The 19,488-nt window shown below is 49.0% G+C and overlaps 1 protein-coding gene across 1 annotated transcript in view; it reads right to left on the bottom strand.

The window, feature by feature from the left end:
- PDZD2 (PDZ domain containing 2) overlaps positions 1-19,488 on the bottom strand; it is a 262,954-nt gene that overhangs the window by 91,258 nt on the left and 152,208 nt on the right. The window contains exons 2-4 of the mRNA XM_062211925.1: positions 14,586-15,072; positions 4,268-4,410; positions 1,428-1,560 (exon numbers count right to left, since the gene is read on the bottom strand). Of these exons, the coding sequence (XP_062067909.1) occupies positions 1,428-1,560; positions 4,268-4,410; positions 14,586-15,072 (763 nt within the window). The remainder of the gene's footprint in view (positions 1-1,427; positions 1,561-4,267; positions 4,411-14,585; positions 15,073-19,488) is intronic.

Here is a 19,488-nt window from a genome sequence, read left to right as displayed (position 1 = left end):
CAGCACAAATGCAATTTTCCCCAGACATTTTCAATCTACAGATGCAGAACTTATGGGTGGGAAGATCCACCTGTACTCCCCAAACTGGCAACAGACCTCGCGCTCTAAGAGGGAAAACGACAAAAGGGGTAACGGGAAAAGGATTCCCCTGCTGGCATGCTCATGAGAGTGACGCTCCAAAGGGCCTCCCACCAACGCTTCCCCCGAGAACTGAGAGGAAGCCCGAGGAGCTCCACCTCACTAACCACTGATCCACAGCACAGAGGACAGATCGGAGAGAAGTCAGCGCCTCCCTTTGTCACTGCCTTCTCCAGTGCTTTCAGCCTGCTGAGATCAGAGGGGAATACAGAAGCCGGGGACTTGGGGCAAGGGCACCACGTGACCCGGGGCAGGGGCACTACATGACCGTCTGCCAAGGAGGGTCAAAGATGCCCCGGCCCAGGGCCTCAGCACCTTGTAGAGACAGCCAAAGAGAAGAAGTGGCAGCAAGCTGGACTGACGTCGGGCTGCCCATCAAGGGCCCAGGTACTCCAAGGTGGCGGCTGGGTGTGGAAGACCCGACTCACGGTCTTCTCCATAAAACTGGGAAGAATAATGGGGAGGGCGCGCATGGTGGGATGCCTGGGCAAACAGGAGCCGCGAAGTGTACTGGTCGGCCTCTTGTGCCTTTCACTAAGAGACTTGGGAGGCGTTTATGGTTTGGAGGTTCACAGTTCAGGATAGGACAGCCCCACTGGTTGGCACCTGGGGAAGGCTGGCAATGGTGGAGGCTGTGTGGAAGACCAGCACGTCCCGAGTTGGGAAGCAGAGACACAGGGGGCCCACTCCTCCTCTACCCCTCTGTGGTCTCTTCATGACCACTGCTCCACCCGGGCAATCTAATCCAAGCCAGTCGCTTCCCGAAGGCCTCTGCTTCTGACACCACAACGGGATCAAGCCTCCACCCTAACCCCAAGAGAGCTTCACGAGACCCAATCCACAACACAGGCTTCCTCCAGCGCCAGCACCCGGTGAGGCTGTGAGCAGGAGCCCAGGCCCATGGCCTGCCCACGGAGGGCCCTGAGCCTTGTAAGACACAATGACCACATCGCCCGTTCCTGCCTTCCAGACTTTCACACTCCGCATTCCTCCGGGAGAGCTGTGTTCTCTCCACACTGTGTTTCCTTCCTTCCTCCCATCCTCACCGTCTTCCTTCATTCTAGTGTTTATTTTCCAACCCCTAACATACGTATAAAGACAAGCACAATAACTACGTACACTTCAGTGAGGCATCCCGTGTGGGCTGTCCTACAGAATCGTGGCTATTTAAATGGCCCAAGGTTAAGGTGCAGGGACACACACACACAGGTGTGTGTGGCGTGGGCAGGACTCGAATCCAAGTTCACCACCACCACTGAAAATGCCAGAAACAATCAAAAACAACCTACCTTGCTGGCCACCACCAGCTGCACCATTCCAGTGGCTGAGCGAAGAATGGCCACGGCTTCCTCGTGGGACAGCCCAACCAGTAGGTGCCCATTGATTACCAGCAGCTCATCTCCTAAGGACAGTCTGCCATCCCTGAGGAAATGGAGATGGGGAGAAACCCCTGGTCAAGATGTTCCGGGCCCAAGAGGGGACATTTTCTTGGAGTCAGGGAAGGTTGTGGGAAGGGATGGTTGACACAGAGGAAGCAGTGACGACCAGAGAGTTTGCGAGGGGACTGCAGCAGCCTTTGTGCTCAGAATCCCACTACAGGAGTGAAGTATTTTCAAGTTACTACCACACCAATGGCACTGGACCCCCCCCTCCAGGTGTCTGGTAGCAGCAGAACCACGGCTTTAGGAGTCGATCATTCTTTTCTCAATCCCACCTGTCATCCTGCCCCTGTCAGCACCGGGCTGAGTCCTTGGCCCCCAAAGAGCTAAAGGTTGTAAGCCCACCAGCAGTCCTCTCCTAAGCTGCTGGCCCCTCTCTCCCAGATGAGGTGAGCCTCACCAGATTTCCTCTGGGCACCTGCGACTGACACGCTGCTGCATGTGCCCGTAACCCCCTTCCCAGCCCAGACTTGCTGGACCGTGAGGGTAAGGCCACTCCATGCCTTTTTGATCCTTGGATCTCCACAGCCAAGCTTCATATGCAGAGGATGAATAACCGATCCATCTGTCTAATCTGTGGTGGCTGCAGGTGTCAGACCCGGGCTACAGCTGTGAGTAGACAATCACTTCCCGACTCCCTATTGCCTCTAAGTTAAGCATTGGCTGACTCTGACTCTCCTCTGAGGCTGGCAGGAGACCCTCACCTTTCAGGGATGGTGGGTCAACACGAGCCTCCAAAGCTCTGTCTCCCCTGATCCCAAAGGACCCAGAGATTACTAAAAATGGGACAGGTAACCTGACAGAGCCGGATAGTCCAGCTCCCCCTCTGAAGACGTCACACCGGCATTCAAGGTGCGGCCAAGAAGCCAGGCCCATCTCCAGCACTCCCAGCTGCACCAAGGTCTTTTCTCTCCCTTGGTTTCTTTCAACGACCCAACCACTGTGTCTCCTCCCCTCTGTGCTGCCTTCAACGGCTTCTCTCTCTGTCTCCATCTCCTTCCTCATCTCCTCTACGATTTAACAGAAGACAGGAGGCATCACACCTTCTGTCATTCAGAGCTCTGAAGCAGAGAAATCCTAGGCCCCGCCCCCCACCACTTCCCCTCCACTCCCAGGCCTCACAAGTTGCTAGGAATGGTGAGAGAAGCGGAATGGGAAAACCAAAGGGAAAAAAACCCACACTGGAATCTCAAAGAGGTATTGTGGGTTGTTCTGAGATGTTTCCTTGGGAGGAGAGGGATTCAGGCACAAAGAGTTCAATGGTTCTGGCCAGTGCCCCTGGGTTTACTCATCAAGATCATCTGGGCTGTGTTGTCTATTTCTCTCACCTCCGATGACTAACTACCATGCCCCACTTGTGAGTCACACGCCCCAGAGCAGGGAGGGACACACCCTCCAGGTTAAGGATGAAAAGCAAATGCCGAGACCCACCGAGGTGGCTCAGATGGGAAAGAGACAAGAGCAGTTCTACAGAAACTCAGCTCTGGGCACAGGGATTTCCTAATTGCCAACTTGCCGAAGACAGACGGCAACCCAAGCCCCGAGATTGATGGGAAAAGGGCTACCTGAGAGGAGTTCCTCAAGGCATCTATCATTTGGGAGGTTTCATAAAGTTCTTTTGAGGAAAAACCATCCACGTACTTAATCCTTCAATGACTCCTGCCACCCCTATATTCGACAATGGCAAATTCATCTTCTCTCGAATTGTTAGCATCCTGCTCTCCAGCTCCTGCTCCTTCTCTTCGCTTCCCACTCTGCACACTGAGCATCTCCTTCCACGGGACCTCCGGGATACCCTGGGCAGCCCAGCGCCGCTGGGGTCTGCCACCTTCTCCTTAGACTCCTGCAGTGACCACCAGATTGCAGGCCAAAGGTCATCACCCCCCTCACTAGTGAAACCGCACACACTGACACACACACGGCTATACCTACTGCACACGTGTGGGCATGCAACACGTGCACACGCCCAACCATGCCTTGCAGTTAGCGACACCCCGTGTACACAGAAGCAAGCAGCTAGCAGGGCAAGGCCACGGCTGACAGCTGGGACAGCTGCACTCCTCACATTCAGCATGGACAGCTTTCTGAGCACGTTCCAGCTAGACACGGTCCCTCTTCCTACTGCCGGTCACGTTTGGGCTCAAAGCCACATGTGTAAGGGTGAATTGTTTGTCTTCAGGTCTCGAGGAGGAACAATCACGTTTGCTTTTGTCCCCTCCCACATCTGCGTGGCAGGACATGCGTACGTGAGCGTGTGTGACATCCTCCCAGACCTAACCGGAGAAGCCCCAGCACGGGAATGGTGGTCCCTTCCCAGGGCATTAGTTACGGTCTTATGGAGCTGTCAGGACTGTGGTGTTCCGACCCATCACCACTGATCACCACGGTACCAGCACCCAGAAAGCTAAGATGAGAAACATTCACTTGCAACAACAACTGGACCGGAAAGCAATCCAGTCTCTCCTTCCGGCTTGGGAGGACCCTGCAGCACCCACCCACACACACCCAGTCAGCCGTTCCCTGTGCCCAGAGGTGTGTTCAGTTGGAACCACTCCCGCCTGCTTTCCTCCCGCACTGAAGTAAGATGCTGGCGAGCTGCAATTAGCAGGGCTTTGAGCACGTGGCCAAGGACTGACCCCCGGGGGAAGAGGGGTGGGCGGCAGAGAGGTGGGGGAGAGTTTTCTAGTCACCTGTGAGCGGCACCGCCTTCCTTCACTTGGGTGACAACGATAGCGTGAGGTGAGCGCTTTGATCCTCGGCCTCCACTAACCTGAATTCCCAGCCCATCGGACTCTTTGAGCAGCTCCATCTTCCATATCCGGCCAACTTCCTCCTTGGAAGAAAAAGTGAGCACACCGTGAAGGCTTTGGACAGACACATGGCATGAACACGGCCGGGCAGAGCTGTAGCGTCAGCCCCAAAGCCATCACTTGGCGTCAGGCATCACAGTGGGAAACACCCTGTGTGGACTGGACCGAGCCTCGGGCTGGCGGTGCTGCCCAGCAGAACCGTCCGCGACAAGGGAGATGCTTCGAAGGTTGCGCCTCCAACCCGTGAGCCACAGGCGGCTGGGCAGTGCCTGAGATGGGGCGAGTGGCGGCTGAGGAACTGTACTTTGAGTTGCACTGAACTGACGTGGGACAGTCTAGCGGGCTGGATTACTGGGTTTCCTGACTCCGGCCCGGTAGGCGAAGCTTTTGCCTGACACCCAGATGCCGCCGTGTATGTGAGCAGTGGCTGAGTCTGGCTCCCTTTTATCCGGCACAGCTACTAAGGAAGGAGGAAAAGAAGACGGAAGTTCAGGCCTCGGTGCCAGGGGAGTTTAATGAGTCTGAACCCAGTTCCACCATTTAGAACTTAATAGAAGTCACTTGATGCCTAAAAACCTCAGCTTCCCTGCCTGGAAGGGAGCAATAACTATTAATACTGCCAGACTTGTTAGGTTTAAATGAGATACTTATAGAAACGGGCAGCAGCATGAAGTCTGGTAAAGACATAACGACTGTTGCTAAGTAACCACATATTACTTATGTATTCACAGAGAAGTGTAATGTGTTAAAATGTCAAACTCAGCTGAATCTCAAACTTCCTTAAATCATATAAATGAGATCTTGGGTAGGAGAAACCACAGCAGAAAATTAGCTGATGACTTTTATAGTCACTGCTACACACACTGGTCTGAAACTTTTGTTTTGTTTTGTTTTTGACAGGCAGAGTGGACAGTGAGAGAGTGAGAGAGTGAGAGAGAGAGAGAGAGAGAGAAAGGTCTTCCTTTTGCCGTTGGTTCACCCTTCAATGGCTGCCGCGGCCGGCGCACCGCGCTGATCTGAAGCCAGGAGCCAGGTGCTTCTCCTGGTCTCCCATGGGATGCAGGGCCCAAGCACTTGGGCCATCCTCCACTGCATTCCCGGGCCACAGCAGAGAGCTGGCCTGGAAGAGGGGCAACCGGGACAGAATCTGGCACCCCGACTGGGACTAGAACCTGGTGTGCCGGCGCCGCAAGGCAGAGGATTAGCCTATTGAGCTGCGGCGCTGGCCTTGAAATTCTTTAAACACATTTTTAAAAAATGCCTCAATCCCTACATAAAAAAACACAAAACTATCTTTCTGAACTAGCTCATCGATGCCTCACTGTCTGAGGGCCCGGAGGCTCCTGGCTTCGGCTCATCTTTCACTTGACTCCCTCCTTCAATCCAAGGACACACATGTGAGCTCCCTGCAGAAGGGTGGAGTTCCTGCAGAGCCCAGGCTGCTAGCAGAAATGAAAGCAAAACCTTCACCAGTGATTTAGTTTGGGGCCTTGCACTCACCCCTGTGCTGCTTTTTAGTCCTAGCTACACAGGCATGGCTCAGAGTACATTCCGCAACATATACAACAAGAACCAGCTGCTGCTTCTACCCCTCATGGAGGTCCAATGGAATCGCTAAGGCTCAAGTCATCATCCCCCTAGTAACGGGCAACCTGCCCATTGAAGCTGTTTTCAAAGGAGAAAGAATGTGAAGCATTCAGAAAATCTGAGACACACACTCAGAAATTAAAATGAATTCTTACGCAATGCTAAAAACCCAGATGTTGAAGGCACTGATGTGCAGTGTTAGGAATGTCTGGGGAAATGATAACCAGACAGAGACCTGGTGGATGCTACACTTTCTCTAGAACCGACTGCTCTGTGGCGCTCCATTATTCCAGCAACGCACGATGGTGCCAACCGTCTCCTCCAGCTGCGGACCACAGACAAACGAAGCCTGTCTGGCCAAATGTAACTTCAGAAGTCACTGGCTCACCACAGTGGTTCATGAACTTGTCAGCGAGCCCTATTTCATCTGATCGCCTCACTTTGGACTCCGTGGGTTTTGGTTTGCTGCCTCTGACCTCTGGAACACCTTTCTCTTCTCCATTCAGAAACACCCTCCCTGGCCCTCAAAGTCTCCCAAGGCTGCACGACTTCCAAAAACCCACCCTTGACAACCAGCGCGACCGCCAAGATGGCAGTCTCTATTGCTTCTGGTACAGGAGGCGCTGTGGCCTCGTGGACACCACAGGAAAGGACAAATTCAGGACTGAGCTGTGCAGCCGCTGTCCTGGCTCGCTGGGCCTCCCAGGCCAGCATGCAGCATGGCCCTGGGGCTGCCTCTCTGGGCCTTACCCTGCAGCTGGGAAGCCACAGCAGGGGGGTGGCTGCCTTGTTCTTCCATGGAAGATCTGCAGAGGCTCTGGGGTCTAGCAGATGAGAGACAGGGCACCTCCTCTCCCCGGTCAGAAAGCTGTGGCCTTCCTTCCCAGGAGCAACTGGGACCGTGACTGGAGTCCAGAAACAAGAAAGCTGACTTGGCTTTAGCCCAAATTGGTGAAAACTTGTCTAACCCTACTACAAGTTTACACCATCACCCTTTCCCCCTTTTCCTTATTTTTTGACTTTTTTTGGTTAAACAGAACAGATAAGCATGGCTCCCAGGGAGTCTGACAGTACTAGATACACACACACCCTTTTTAAATGCTTTTAGGACAGGACTTGTGACAAGAACACGTAAATCTGTTTTCATGGGGGTGGAATAATGGCCTACATGTACACTCTGCTTGGAAGAATGAGACAGTCTTCATCAAGAACACCCACTACTCCACACTCCTCTTCCAGCCCAACACACATCCAGCTAGTTAAAAATGAACCAGGGGTCACACAGGTTGAAGAACTGCCTGCGGTGCCAGCGTCCCATAGCAGAGTGCCGATTCCGGTCCTGGATGATCTGCTTCCTGCTGAAGGGCTGGGGAGAGTAGCGGACGGTGGCCCAAGCAGTTGGCGCCCTGCCATCCATGTTGGAGACCCAGATGGAGTCCCTAGCTCCTGGCTTCAGCCTGGCTCAGCCCCAGCCACAGTGGCCATTTAGGAAATGAGCTAGCAGATGGAGGAGCTCTCTTCTTCTGTCGCCCTTCCTTTCATATAAATAAATTTTAAAACAAAATAAATCCAGTAACAATGACTGCAGGAGTAGAAATGACCAGTCTGCAATACGGTACTGGTCAAGAACCAGTTCTTCACTGTTTTCCATTTGCTTGGATTTTTTTCTTCCAAATTTAAAGTAGAAATTGTAAGGACAGTGTTCAAAGAAATCAATGCAAGTTTCCTTGCCTTGGCATTTCTTGGTCAACTAATGAAGGAGTTCAGAGGAATATAAAGGAAAACACAGGCAACAAAAGGCAAATGTTATCAATTTTAACGGTACAGTTTTCAGCATTAAATTTAGCTGCCGAAGGCTAAAGCGAGGTTCAGTTAGAAAAAAAATCAGTGTCTGAAGTTTATGAGGCCAAAGCCAGTGCTGGTGAAACAGCAGCAGGCCAACTTAAATACAGCGATTTTAAGTGTTTCCAATTGCCTCCTTACAGGCACGCTTGGGTACTTAACGCATCTAGGGATGGTCAAAACCAGACTCGCTGTTGCTCTGGCTCCTGGGTTTCCTACCATAGTGGGATCAGCACGGTCATCTATTCAAGCTAAAGATGACACAGGAGTTATCTTTGAGCCCTCCCTCTCCTGCACCTCCAACATCTGAACAAGATCTGCAGGTTCTGTTCGCCCAACGGGGCCGCCCACAGTTACTTCTGCTTGTCCCCCCTCCCCGTCCCCCAACCACGGCCAGCGTCCTCGGCTTGGGTGACGACAGGAGCCTCCAATGTGGCCTCCCTTTTTTGTTGCTACCTCCCACCGTCTGTTATTCTTCATCGAACATTCTGGATGAGCATCTAAAAAACATACATCACGACGTACCCAACTTCAGCCCTCCGACAGTTCCCTGTTGAAACGAGGCTGTTGCCCAAACTCTCCGTGATGGTGCCCTTGAACCTCTGTGACCTGCCCCGTCCACACCTATGAATCAGCTGCTGACGCCCAGTTTCTTTCTGGAACACATCATCACTGCTGCCTCGGGCAGGTGCATTTCTTGGCTCCTCCTTGGGACCATTCTGCCCCCAGATTCCGCAAGGCCGGCCGATCCTGACACCCAATACTCCACTCAAATGTCACCTCTGTAGTGAGCTCCAGCGCCACCTGGGATCAACACGCTTCCCACTCATGACACTGCCCAGCCACCTTGCATTTCCCCCCCGTTTTAGTTCATTTATGGTGCCTGTCGCTACCTGACAATCAAATTAATTTGCTTTTTTAATTGTTTGTGACCCCTTGGAGGCTATAAATTCCACGGAGCAGAAAGCCTGTCTCTCTTGTTTACCAACAGCTATGAGCGTAACAGTGCTGAGCACACTGTGACCACATTCCACAGATATCATCGAATTAACCGATAGAGTGCTTACACACTCATCTCACAGTTCCTAGGCTGTCTCGGAGACTGACGCTAAGACGCTGCCCCAGGTGGAGACCTGCGTGTTTGATGATTGACTTCTGAAAGGGTCTCTGTCCAGGCAGATGGTTTGGGCATTTGTTTCCTTTTAAGTTGGCTTAAAAGGCAATGAGATTTTGTCATCCGGTTGAGAAAAAGCCAAACCATGAAAAAATGGGATGCTATGGACTTCTGTACTGATGTGGTCAGGGTGTTAGCCTCTCCTATAAACCGCCGACTACTGTGCGAGTTCCCACACAATATGCCTCTTCTCTGAGGCCAACACAGGGATTTATGGACCCAAACAGGGCAGTAGATGAAAGGGAGCTGTCTCGCAGCATGGCCATGACCTCATTTCTGCTGGAACCCAAAGACGTTTTACAACAACATCTTTGCCCCAACTGTGAGGAGACGCAGCATCCAAGTAGAATTTCACCGCAGTCAACACTCTGGCCGGAGCTGCAGACCCATCCTGGGGCGCTTTGCTCATCCCCTCTGGGTGAGAACGATCAGGAAGAAATGAGGACACGTGTGATCACAATGCGAGCGCTGGAAGTGCCTCCGTCACGAGACCAAAACGCTCAGTTCGTAGGGAGAAGACAGAAGCCTAGAGCAATCAGTGGCAGCCTGAAGGTCACAGAGCTGGGTCACAGAGCTGGGGCTGGCACTCCACGTCCCATCTCCTGGGCATTTCCTTAACAAAAAGCTACAGAACACCTTCAGGTGCAAGACGCTGAGCTAGGACGGGGGACAGAAAGACAAATAAGGTTCTTCCACAACAACGCAGATGGAGCATGTGGGGTTTGTGCATCCATGAAGACAAGCGAGGGGTCCTGCAGGTGCCCAGGAAGGAGATGCTTCACGACGCAGCAGGTGGCAGGAATGTCACACAGGCCTCTGAAAGGAGCCATCTTAATGACCAGTGCCCTGGGAAAGGCAGGAGCTGACATACCCAGGGAAGGGAGGGAATCCGACAGTGACAGCTACATCTGCAGTGGCCTTTAGTCCCCAGAGGCCGAGTGAGCATGGCCTTGATGCATTTGTAGGAAGGCCAGATGCTTAGGCACCATACCTAGGTTTGATCCTGGTGCTAGCTTCCAACTCCAGCTTTTTGTTAATAGGAGGCAATGGTGTTGGCTCAAGTGACTGGGGTCCCACCACCCACCGGATTGAGTTTCTGGTTCCCAGCTTTGGCCCTGCTGGCTGTTGTGGGCATCTGGAGAGTGAACCAGCATTTGGGAGTATTCTTTCTCCCTCTCTCAAATAAAATAACTTCAAAAAATGTAATGAAAAAGAACAAACAAAACCCTGTGGCCCATTCAGCCCAATGCAGTGAGAAACTGGAAATCCCTATAGTGTCAGGACGGGTGCTGCTCAGCAGAAAGACCATGTCTGGACAAAGACGGAACTTCCAGCTCCACCCACCTCCATCCAGGCAGGGAAGAGGCAAGAGCTGGGACTGGAGATAAAAATCGGTCACGCTATTGAGGTGAAAATGCCACAGAGGATCCCTCAAGGACGGGCCTTGGGGAGTGTTCAGATCGGTGAATGTCTCCACACCGCACTAGGGTGGCACAACCTCCCTGCATGGGGACAGACTTCTGCAGGGGACCCTTCTGGACATTGTCCTGTGTGCCTCTTCTTCTGTCTGTCCATCTTTACCTTTCACAATACTCCTTACTATATAGCAAACTGATGAACAGAAAACGTTAGAAAGAAAGCCGTGAGACATGGAGGCAGAACATTAAGCAGGGACCAAGCAATGAAGGGCCTGGAATGCCATGCCAAGGTAAGCTTGGATGTTACTCTGGAAGCAAAATGGGCCCACCACAGGGTGTAAGCTACAGCAGGTGTGTCTGTGTATGGGTGTGTGTGTGCACATGTAGATGGCAAGAATGTGTCAGTTCACACGCATGTGTGTGTCCATGAGACGATGAGATTTGCTCTTTAGAAGTGTCTTTCTGGCTGCAGGGGAGATGGTGGATAAATGGTATGGGGTGGGCAGTGAGACTGGCAGAGGGTGATCATCACTGCCCAGGTGAGAAATGAAAGCAGCTGGCCAGGACCTAAAGTTGTGGGTGTGGAGAAAAGAGGGGTGCCATGAGCTGCGAGATCTGAGAGGAAGCCCAGGATGGACAGGCTGTGGCGACGCCCTGGACGTGGGTAAGGAAGAGGGCAGCATTTCAATGCACAGCGGGACGCTCAGCCATCCCAGTTTGCCTGCAATGGACAGTTTCCAGGATTCTCACTGAGAAGCCAGGGAAAGACTTGGACCTACCAGGGTGGATGGTCACCCTAGTTGAATGTTTCACCTGTGGCTGGGACAACTTTAAGATGGTGAGACTTGGAACACTGGAGGGGGTTGGTGGTAGACCAAGGAGATGCCCTGACTTTGAGGCATGACGTGGAATATCAGAGATGGACACACCCTCCAGGCGGTTGGCGTCAAGTTCAAGGGTTCAGGAGGGAGGTGAAGGCACAGACATGGACTCAGGAGACATCCCCAGGCAGGACGGTACAGGTTCACCCAGCGACTGCAGGACTCCCGAGAAGATCACAACCCACACTGCCGGTGTCTGATGGCAAAGCTCAGTGACCACTCAAAGACGTGGGCAGAGAGACCCTCCTTCAGAGTTCACCGCCCTTTCCTGTGCCCCGTTAGTCTGTGATAAGCCACTTACGGAAAAGGCACAGGGGAAAGGTCTGCTATAGGGTGGGTTATGTATAGGGTGGGTTATGATGACCGGGATAAGACCACAGCTCTACCCACAGCTGTGAATAAACTTGCCTGCTTGGCAAGTGCTAGGATTTTTTTTTTAAAATTATTATGAAACTATGTTTGGTCGTATTCATTTTCACTATGCAGCATTACAAAAGATACACAACTTACATAAACAGAATTGCAAAACTTGTCATCTTGGATGGTAAAAATCTTTGCTGGAAAGATAAGAAGGAACTCTGAATTTATTTTTAAAATGGCTTCTCTATGTCTTAAGAGATTGTTATGTTTTACCGGATGGATTCAACTTTTATATTTCTTTTTAAAAATTAATCTTGTGGGGGCTGGCACTGTAGCATAGTGGTTAAAGCCACCACCTACAGTGCTGGCATCCCATATGGATGCCAGTTCAAGTCCCGGCTGCTCCACTTCCAATCCAGCTCTCTGCTATGGCCTGGGAAAACAGTAGAAGATGGCCCAAGTCCTTGGGCCCCTGTACCCACGTGGGAGACCCAGAAGAAGCTCCTGGCTCCTGGTTTTAGATTGGTGCAGTTCCAGCCGTTGCGGCCAATTGGGGAGTGAACCAGCGGATGGAAGACCTCTCTCTGCCTCTGCCTCTGCTCTCTCTGTGTAACTCCAACTTTCAAATAAATAAATAAATCTTTAAAAAATAAAAATTAAAATTAATCTTGTATCATTATGGGTTAATTTTTTATGAAGACATACCATTTTTAAGAAAGTAAAGTATGTGGTAGAAGGAAGTATATTTCTTACTGCTCTGTTAGGGAAGAACCAAACAGGAAAACAAAGACTGAAGATTTATTGTAAGGTAACTGTTTCTTGGAACAAAAAACAGTCTATGAAGAAGAAGAACCTGACAAACAAAAATGGTCTGAATGATCATTATAAGCCTTTTCTGTGATTTATTAAGTCTTTGTAGATATCTTAAATCATCAATAAAACAGACACGGAACACAGACTTGTTTAATTCAAGTGGAATGGAATTTTCCCCCTAAAATTTTAAGAGGTAAATAATTTGTTTTTCTGGAAATTTTAGTTCAGGATGACCTTGGTCTCAACTATCCTGGAGTAAAAATTAAAAATCACTCTAGTTCCAGAACCTAAGTAACCTTGGGTTCCAGGCTGGGACCACATGGATGTGGTAAAGCTGTGGAGACGCACTGCTCATCGGCTCAGTCCTGGGCAGATGCGTCAAATGACAAAGAGACTTCCGGGGTAGAAAAGGCGCCTGAACATGCGTGCCTGGTTAGGGGTATGGCCCATACTGACTGACCAAGACCTAAAGTACAGTTATGCAAAACACAAATTCTAGAGGGTCTCTCCTTCCCAAGGGCATGTGCCTTGAGGCAAAAAATGTCCCAAAGGCCATGGGTCAGGTTTTTTTTTTTTCCCTTCATTTTCTTACAAATACCTTCTTGGCCATTTTACTGGAGCGCAGCAACCAGGCAAGTGCGCTCTGCTGTGTGTCGCCTGCAGGGGTCTCGGCCAGGAATTCAGTTTCACGTCACTGCTTTTAACGAAGACGAGCAGAGGACAGGTGCTCTCCTATAAGCCTTTTTCCCCCCTTTTAAAACCATTCCAAGTCATTTCTGCCATGTCTCGGGCCAAATAAAAGTCTGTTATCAGGACTGCATGTGAGCTTCACCCCCCCCCCCTTTTGTGCCTTAAACCTTCAAATGACTGAGGGCAGCAACACTCCTTACCTTACTTTTTTCCATATATCATGAGCTGTCTATTCACAATCTAATCTAATCAGGGAGAACATATGAAGGTGTTATTACTCACTGAGAAGGACCACAGCATTATATTTTTATTGCCCTTAATTGTGTGAGGGGCTCCATTATGATGGCTTTTGCCCTTGTTTTTTTTTTTTTTTTTTTTTTTTGGGGGGGGCGGGCAAAGGTGGTAGAAAATCATTTATGAAAACATCATTTCTTCTGGTGTGTTCACACTTTCCATCGGTACATGGTGCCTCTGAAAATCAAATGAGGAGCAGGATCCCTTGGAAGGGGGTTATTTTGCTTCTTCTCTATCATACCGATTGGCTATAACTGGAGAAACACACACCCAGTGGTCTTGGCAGAAATTAGAGTCCTACAGTCACTTCTCAGCAAGCAAGGATGAAACCTGATTCTTCCACGCCCATTTTTCACTTTTCTTTTTCATCCCTAGAGTTCCTTCCCTTGAGCTGGAGAAGAAACCAATCAGCACCCACCCAGGAAGTTACCGCCCGTAGGAAAATCTGCCAAGAGAACCCCTGGAATGAACATGCTGGCCTTTAAGAAATCGTACTTAACTGAGAAAATGTTGGTTACGAGGCGGGAGGGACAGAATTGGAGATCAGAGGCTCACCTGTTGTCACTGAGAATGTACCACATCTGCTTTGCCTCTAGCGAGACCAACCTTGACCATCACGGCTGGGTATCCCAGTACCAGGGGCGTCTGTGAAGCCCCTCAACTCCACAGGAATCCCCCAGTGTCATAACACGAGCCCATGAAAATGTCACTGGTTTTGTACTGTTAACAATAAAAGCAGATGCTTCCTCGCCTGTCGGATACCCTTCCTGTGTAACACTGAAAGCTGCATGTTTGTGCTACCAACTGTCACCCGGAATCCTTGGCCTTGAAGCAGCAATGCCACTGTGACAGCAGTGATAAATAATGATAAAGCTCAAATACTTTATCCGGGCTTCATGGGACTTAAATGTTGCCACCAAAGCCTTCAACTTTCCACTTGCGCTCACTTGACTAGCTCTTCATTTAAGCAGGATAAACTGACTGAAACTGTTGTGTTATTGTTGTGTGCTCTGATGATTTATCTTGACTTTGTTGGCTTCTAAAGGCAAGGCCATCTCAGCTATGTTTTTTTAACCTTAAAAGCAACCTCAACAATATTTCTTTTAAAACTCGGGTTCTACCATCAGACCAAATCTTACCCGTGCCAGGCAGTCGCTCGATTGGAAGTCCGTCTTCCCAGCTTTCGAGAAGCGCCGTTTGTCATTGCTCGTGGCCAGAGGAATTCTAGTCTCTGCCCCTCTGTCCGCTTCTGACCTCTCTAGCTGGGGTCCAGCCACCTCCTTGAGAGAATCCGGCCCATTTTCTAGCTCAGAGGCATGGCCATTTCCAAGTCCAGGGTCTGTGCCATTCTCCAGCTCAGAGCTGGGGTCGTCGGCCGACTCACAGCCAACGCTGCTCTTGGATTCTTCAGGGGCTTTGCTGGTAGGAGGCCTGGAGATCACTCCAAACTTTCTCGTTCTTTTCCCTTTTTTTGCTGTTTGATCACCCAGCTCCAAGGTAGGCGTCTCTCCTGCTTCAGAGCTGTTGCCACTGTTGCCATTGTACGCAGGGTGGGCTTTGTGCTTGAAGCGCCGCAGCATGATCAGGTAGATGAAGCCGCCATTCCAGCACTGTTCAGCCAGGTAACTGTAACAGACAGACAGGGCTGGTTAGGGCTCCGCACGCCCCTCTGAGCAGCACCGCCCACGGACAGGTTTGCTGGCCCGCGTGGGACACCACGACCCCACATCTTAAGGTGCTCAACTCTTACAGAAGCTCAACACTCAAGTCATTCTTTTAAACTATGTAGTTGTTGATGCCAAAAAAACTACCGCGAAACTCCACGAACTACAAAGTACTGATTTTAAGCGCCTAGGATCAGGAATCAGAGAACAAGTTTTCTATCAACAGAGCCAAATCTAACAAACCATTAAAAAACAAAATTCTCTGCACCATCAACAATTTCTTGCATCTGATTATGTTAGACTTCAACCCATCTGGTTCTGATGAGATAATATCACAAGTCCCCCTGGTCGAGGAGGCATAAAATGGGTGGGGAGAAATGAAAACTCTCAAGATAAAAAAAAAAAAAAAAAATCAACCGCACACCAGTAGGAACTTCTGCCCCGCAGTGAAGATGATAGTGAGTAGGGGTGGTGGGTGCTGGCTGGAGGTAAGGTGCAATTGCTAATTACACACTGGGAGCCACATGTCACTCAGTGCGTACAGGGTCCATTTCTTGGTAATGGTTCTACTTCGAGCTGTTCAGAGCACACAGAATGCTATTTCCAGTCAGGGCACGGCATCAGGAGGAGCGCTGACAAAACAGAAAACACAGACACAGGGGACCAGGACAAAGGCGGCTCTGGAAACTGTGGCAGCTGGAACCATCGGAGGAGCTGGCGACACTTAGAATGGAGAAAGCTCAGTCCATTCTTCATATATGGGGGGACTTAAGAAAGAGTTCATAGAAAATGGAATTAAAAGATATTTTATTACAAAAAAATTGAAATCCATGCAGTTTTTTTCATAACGCACATTAGCCATGAACAAGACTCCTTGTATTTGAGGTTTAGAAAATAGCGAGAAGCAGGAAATAATATAAATGAGATAATAAGGCATATGAAGTGTGCAGACAATAATTGTTCCAGATCTTAAAGAATAACAAGGAAATGGAACATTAAATGCAGTGAACAGCAACATTCAGAACCAGATCATTAAAGCTCTGGCAAAGAAAACACTTGTTTAATGTCAGGAAACCAGGCTGGGCTGGACCCTCCATTCGTGCCACCCAAGATAAAAAAGCGCAAATCCCTGATGAACCCCGGGAAATGCCTCCCCCCTGGAATCTTGCCACATCCTACACATCACTGGTTCCCAAGTACAGAGTGTCAACAAGCTAATCCTTCACAAAGCAGACCTGCTTCCAGGTCCTCCTACGCCCACGAAGGCCAGGCCTGGGGCTGGGATGCCTCCAACCTTCTATACGGGACAGAGAGCCTCTCCAGGTCTACCGCGCCAGCTGTTCTCCCTCCAGGCACAACGCTGCCCATAAAGGCATGAAGACTCCAGGTAAACAGACATTAAGATGCCCCTTTGTGATCTAGTCCCCGGGGGAAATCAGAGCCAGAGCTGGGGCGGGGAAGATGTGGGAGAGCAGCCAGGTTGGCAAAGATCTCCTCTCACCATGAGCTTTTATCTAGGCAGCCACCAAGTGGGAGAGGGGTGACAAGCTAGGTGGGAAAGGTACTAGGTGGGAAAGGCCTATGTTCCCCATACCTCATGGTCATTTTAATGCAACGACAGCGACTGCCTAACTAAAGGAGAAAGCTATTCTGAATTTCTCCAGAGTAAGCTGAACAAGAAAGAATGGTATTCAAGTATCAACCAAATCTAATAAAATATTTCTTTGCTCTGGAGCCTGGTGAGGTTACACACAGAAACAAGTAGGTAAAAGACAGGTGTTAAAAAAAAAAAAAAAAAAAAAAAGGCAGGTGTAGACCTCCAGCAGTTTTGTGAAACAGCATGGGATGAAGAGGCAGAAGCCTATCCACTGAAGTCTAGAAAAATGAACACAAATCCTGCTTCTCAGTGAACATCTTCCTACAATGTTTCATTTCTTTGAATTGTGGGTTTTCCCCCCATTCTGAAAAAAACTCTTGGAAAGGAAAAAGTTCTCAGAATAGGTAGATAGGTTGTAAATGTTTCTTTGAGCAAACTGCTACCATTAAAAACTATGCATATTCTCAGGAGTTCTGAAAACCAGTGCAAGGTAGGAAAAGAGATTTTACTGATGGAGATTTGCATATCCAAGTCATCATTCTACCTTCGGCCTGATTGTGTCAAACAATGGTGATTATACCAAATTTACATCCACTAGTGAGTAGATATACAAACTGGGGTATATCCATACAATGAAATATTATTCAGAAGGGGCTGGTACTGTAGTGCAGCAGGTTAAAGCCCTGGCCTGAAGCGCCGGCATGCCATATAGGTGTGGGTTCTAGTCCCGGCTGCTCCTCTTCCGATCCAGCTCTCTGCTATGGCCTGGGATAGCAGTGGAAGATGGCCCAAGTCCTTGGGCCCCTGCACCCAAGTGAGAGACTTGGAAGAAGCTCCTGGCTTTAGATTGGCGCAGCTCCGGCTGTTGAGGCCACCTGGGGGGTAAACCAGCGGATGAAAGACCTCTCTCTCTGTCTCTACCCCTGTAACTCTGTCTTTCAAATAAATAAAAATAAATCTTTATAAAAAATTATTACTCAGAAATAAAAAGAAATGATTTATATGCTCCCACATGGATGAAACTTGGAAATGTTAGGCTAAGTGACAAAAGCCAGACCACAAAGTATCATGTGTTATGTAATTCTTTTTTTTTTTTTTCAGGATTTAACTATCTTTATTTTCTGATTTAGAAATAATATATGTATATATGTGTGTGTATATACATATATATACAAGAAAGGCAGAAGAGGGTAATGGGAATAAAGACTGCACTGTGCTATCACAGACTTGAAACTCTAGTCAGAGTTAAGACACATATTAAAGGTCAACTGATGGTATAAAGGAAGTAACTACATGGAGTCTAATCAAGGCATACATGAATTGAGTCTTATTGATGTGTTACATAGTTCTTTTATATGATTCCACTTACATAACGTGTCTAGAATAGACAAATCCATAGACACACAAAGATTAGTGGTGGCCAGGTTCTGGGGGAAAGGGGAATTGGACTAACCACTAATAGAGGTTTCAGGCAAGGTGATGGGAATGCTCTGGAATTAGGCAGCAATGATGGTTGTGCAACATAGTGTATATTGAAAACTCACTGAATCATACACTTAAAATGGTGAATTTTGTTATATGAACTATGTCTCAATCTAAAAGATAGCAAATACAGCAATACTGGGGAAGTTTTGAGTTCTTTTTTTTTTTTTTTTTTTTTTGAGGAGGTGCCTTATGAATACTATTTCCCTAACAAGTGTCTTCGCAGAAGAAATTACAGCCCAGAAAAACTAATTAGCTTGTGCAAGCTCCTGCAGTTACCACATCTGGTTCCAGAGCCCACACTACTCTGACTGTCTTTAAATCATTATCAAGCCTGCACTTCACTCTCATCCTCGATGAAGTCAGGGTGTTCAAATGGAGCAGCTCCAAGTTCTTTCATAATCTAATGACTGTGTGTTGCTCACTTCCCAGGAAGAGTTCTGGGATAGGAGGAGCAAACCATCCCAACAGTACTGAGCCAGGGCCAAGGATAAAACACAAACCTGGGAAAGTGGAAACACTTTGCCCCAGGCCTCCAGGACCATCACCATCCAGCTGGGAAAGATTTAGCCTAGGGAGCCATTTGCTTAAAATGATTTCTGAGAATCTACCTTTCAGACCAAACTCTGAACTTATGGGTTGTACGCAGAGACTTTTTTTTTAAGCACCAGAAAGGCCAGCCCATCGACTTGGAAGAGAAGATCTTATATATTTTCCCCTCTGTATTCCTGTAGAAGCTCCAAGAACTCAGGAAGGTGCCTGCGACTCAGACAGTGTTTTACTCCTGCAGGGTCCACGCTTGGCAAAACTACAAAGCCAAGAGGGGTTTACGGTCAGTTCAGCAGCATCTCCTGGGTCCTTCCCTGGCTTCCTAGCAATAAATAAGACTCTGGCATCTTAAAGGAACTGGGTGACAGGTTATTTTATTTCTTCCTGGAGAGTGAATTTTCTAAGGTCATTCAGAAGACAAAGGGTAATGAATGAATTATGGACACCTTAGCTAGCCGGTGAGAGAGAGAGAGAGACTGCTGAGTAGGGGTCACTTTCTTAGAACTTTTCAAAGGACCCTTAGTATAATACTCCCACATTCCTCACCCATCTGTATTTAAATGAGGCACCCAACTTTGCCAGCACCTTTCAGCTCAGTTATATTGAAGTCCCGTTTTTTTCCATTCAGTACAATTCTTGCCCAGCATTAGAATCTTCGCGACTCAACTTCAGTCCGTAAGTCTTAGTCCATTTTCTGTAGCTATAATAGAACACCTGAGATTGGTGACATGTAAGGAAAACAGGTTTGTT

This window comes from Lepus europaeus, chromosome 15 (genome assembly GCF_033115175.1).
Source record: "Lepus europaeus isolate LE1 chromosome 15, mLepTim1.pri, whole genome shotgun sequence".
Classification (NCBI taxonomy): Eukaryota; Metazoa; Chordata; class Mammalia; order Lagomorpha; family Leporidae; genus Lepus; species Lepus europaeus.
The sequence above is the reverse complement of the archived record's forward strand: the minus strand, read 5'-3'. Positions and strand labels throughout refer to the sequence as shown.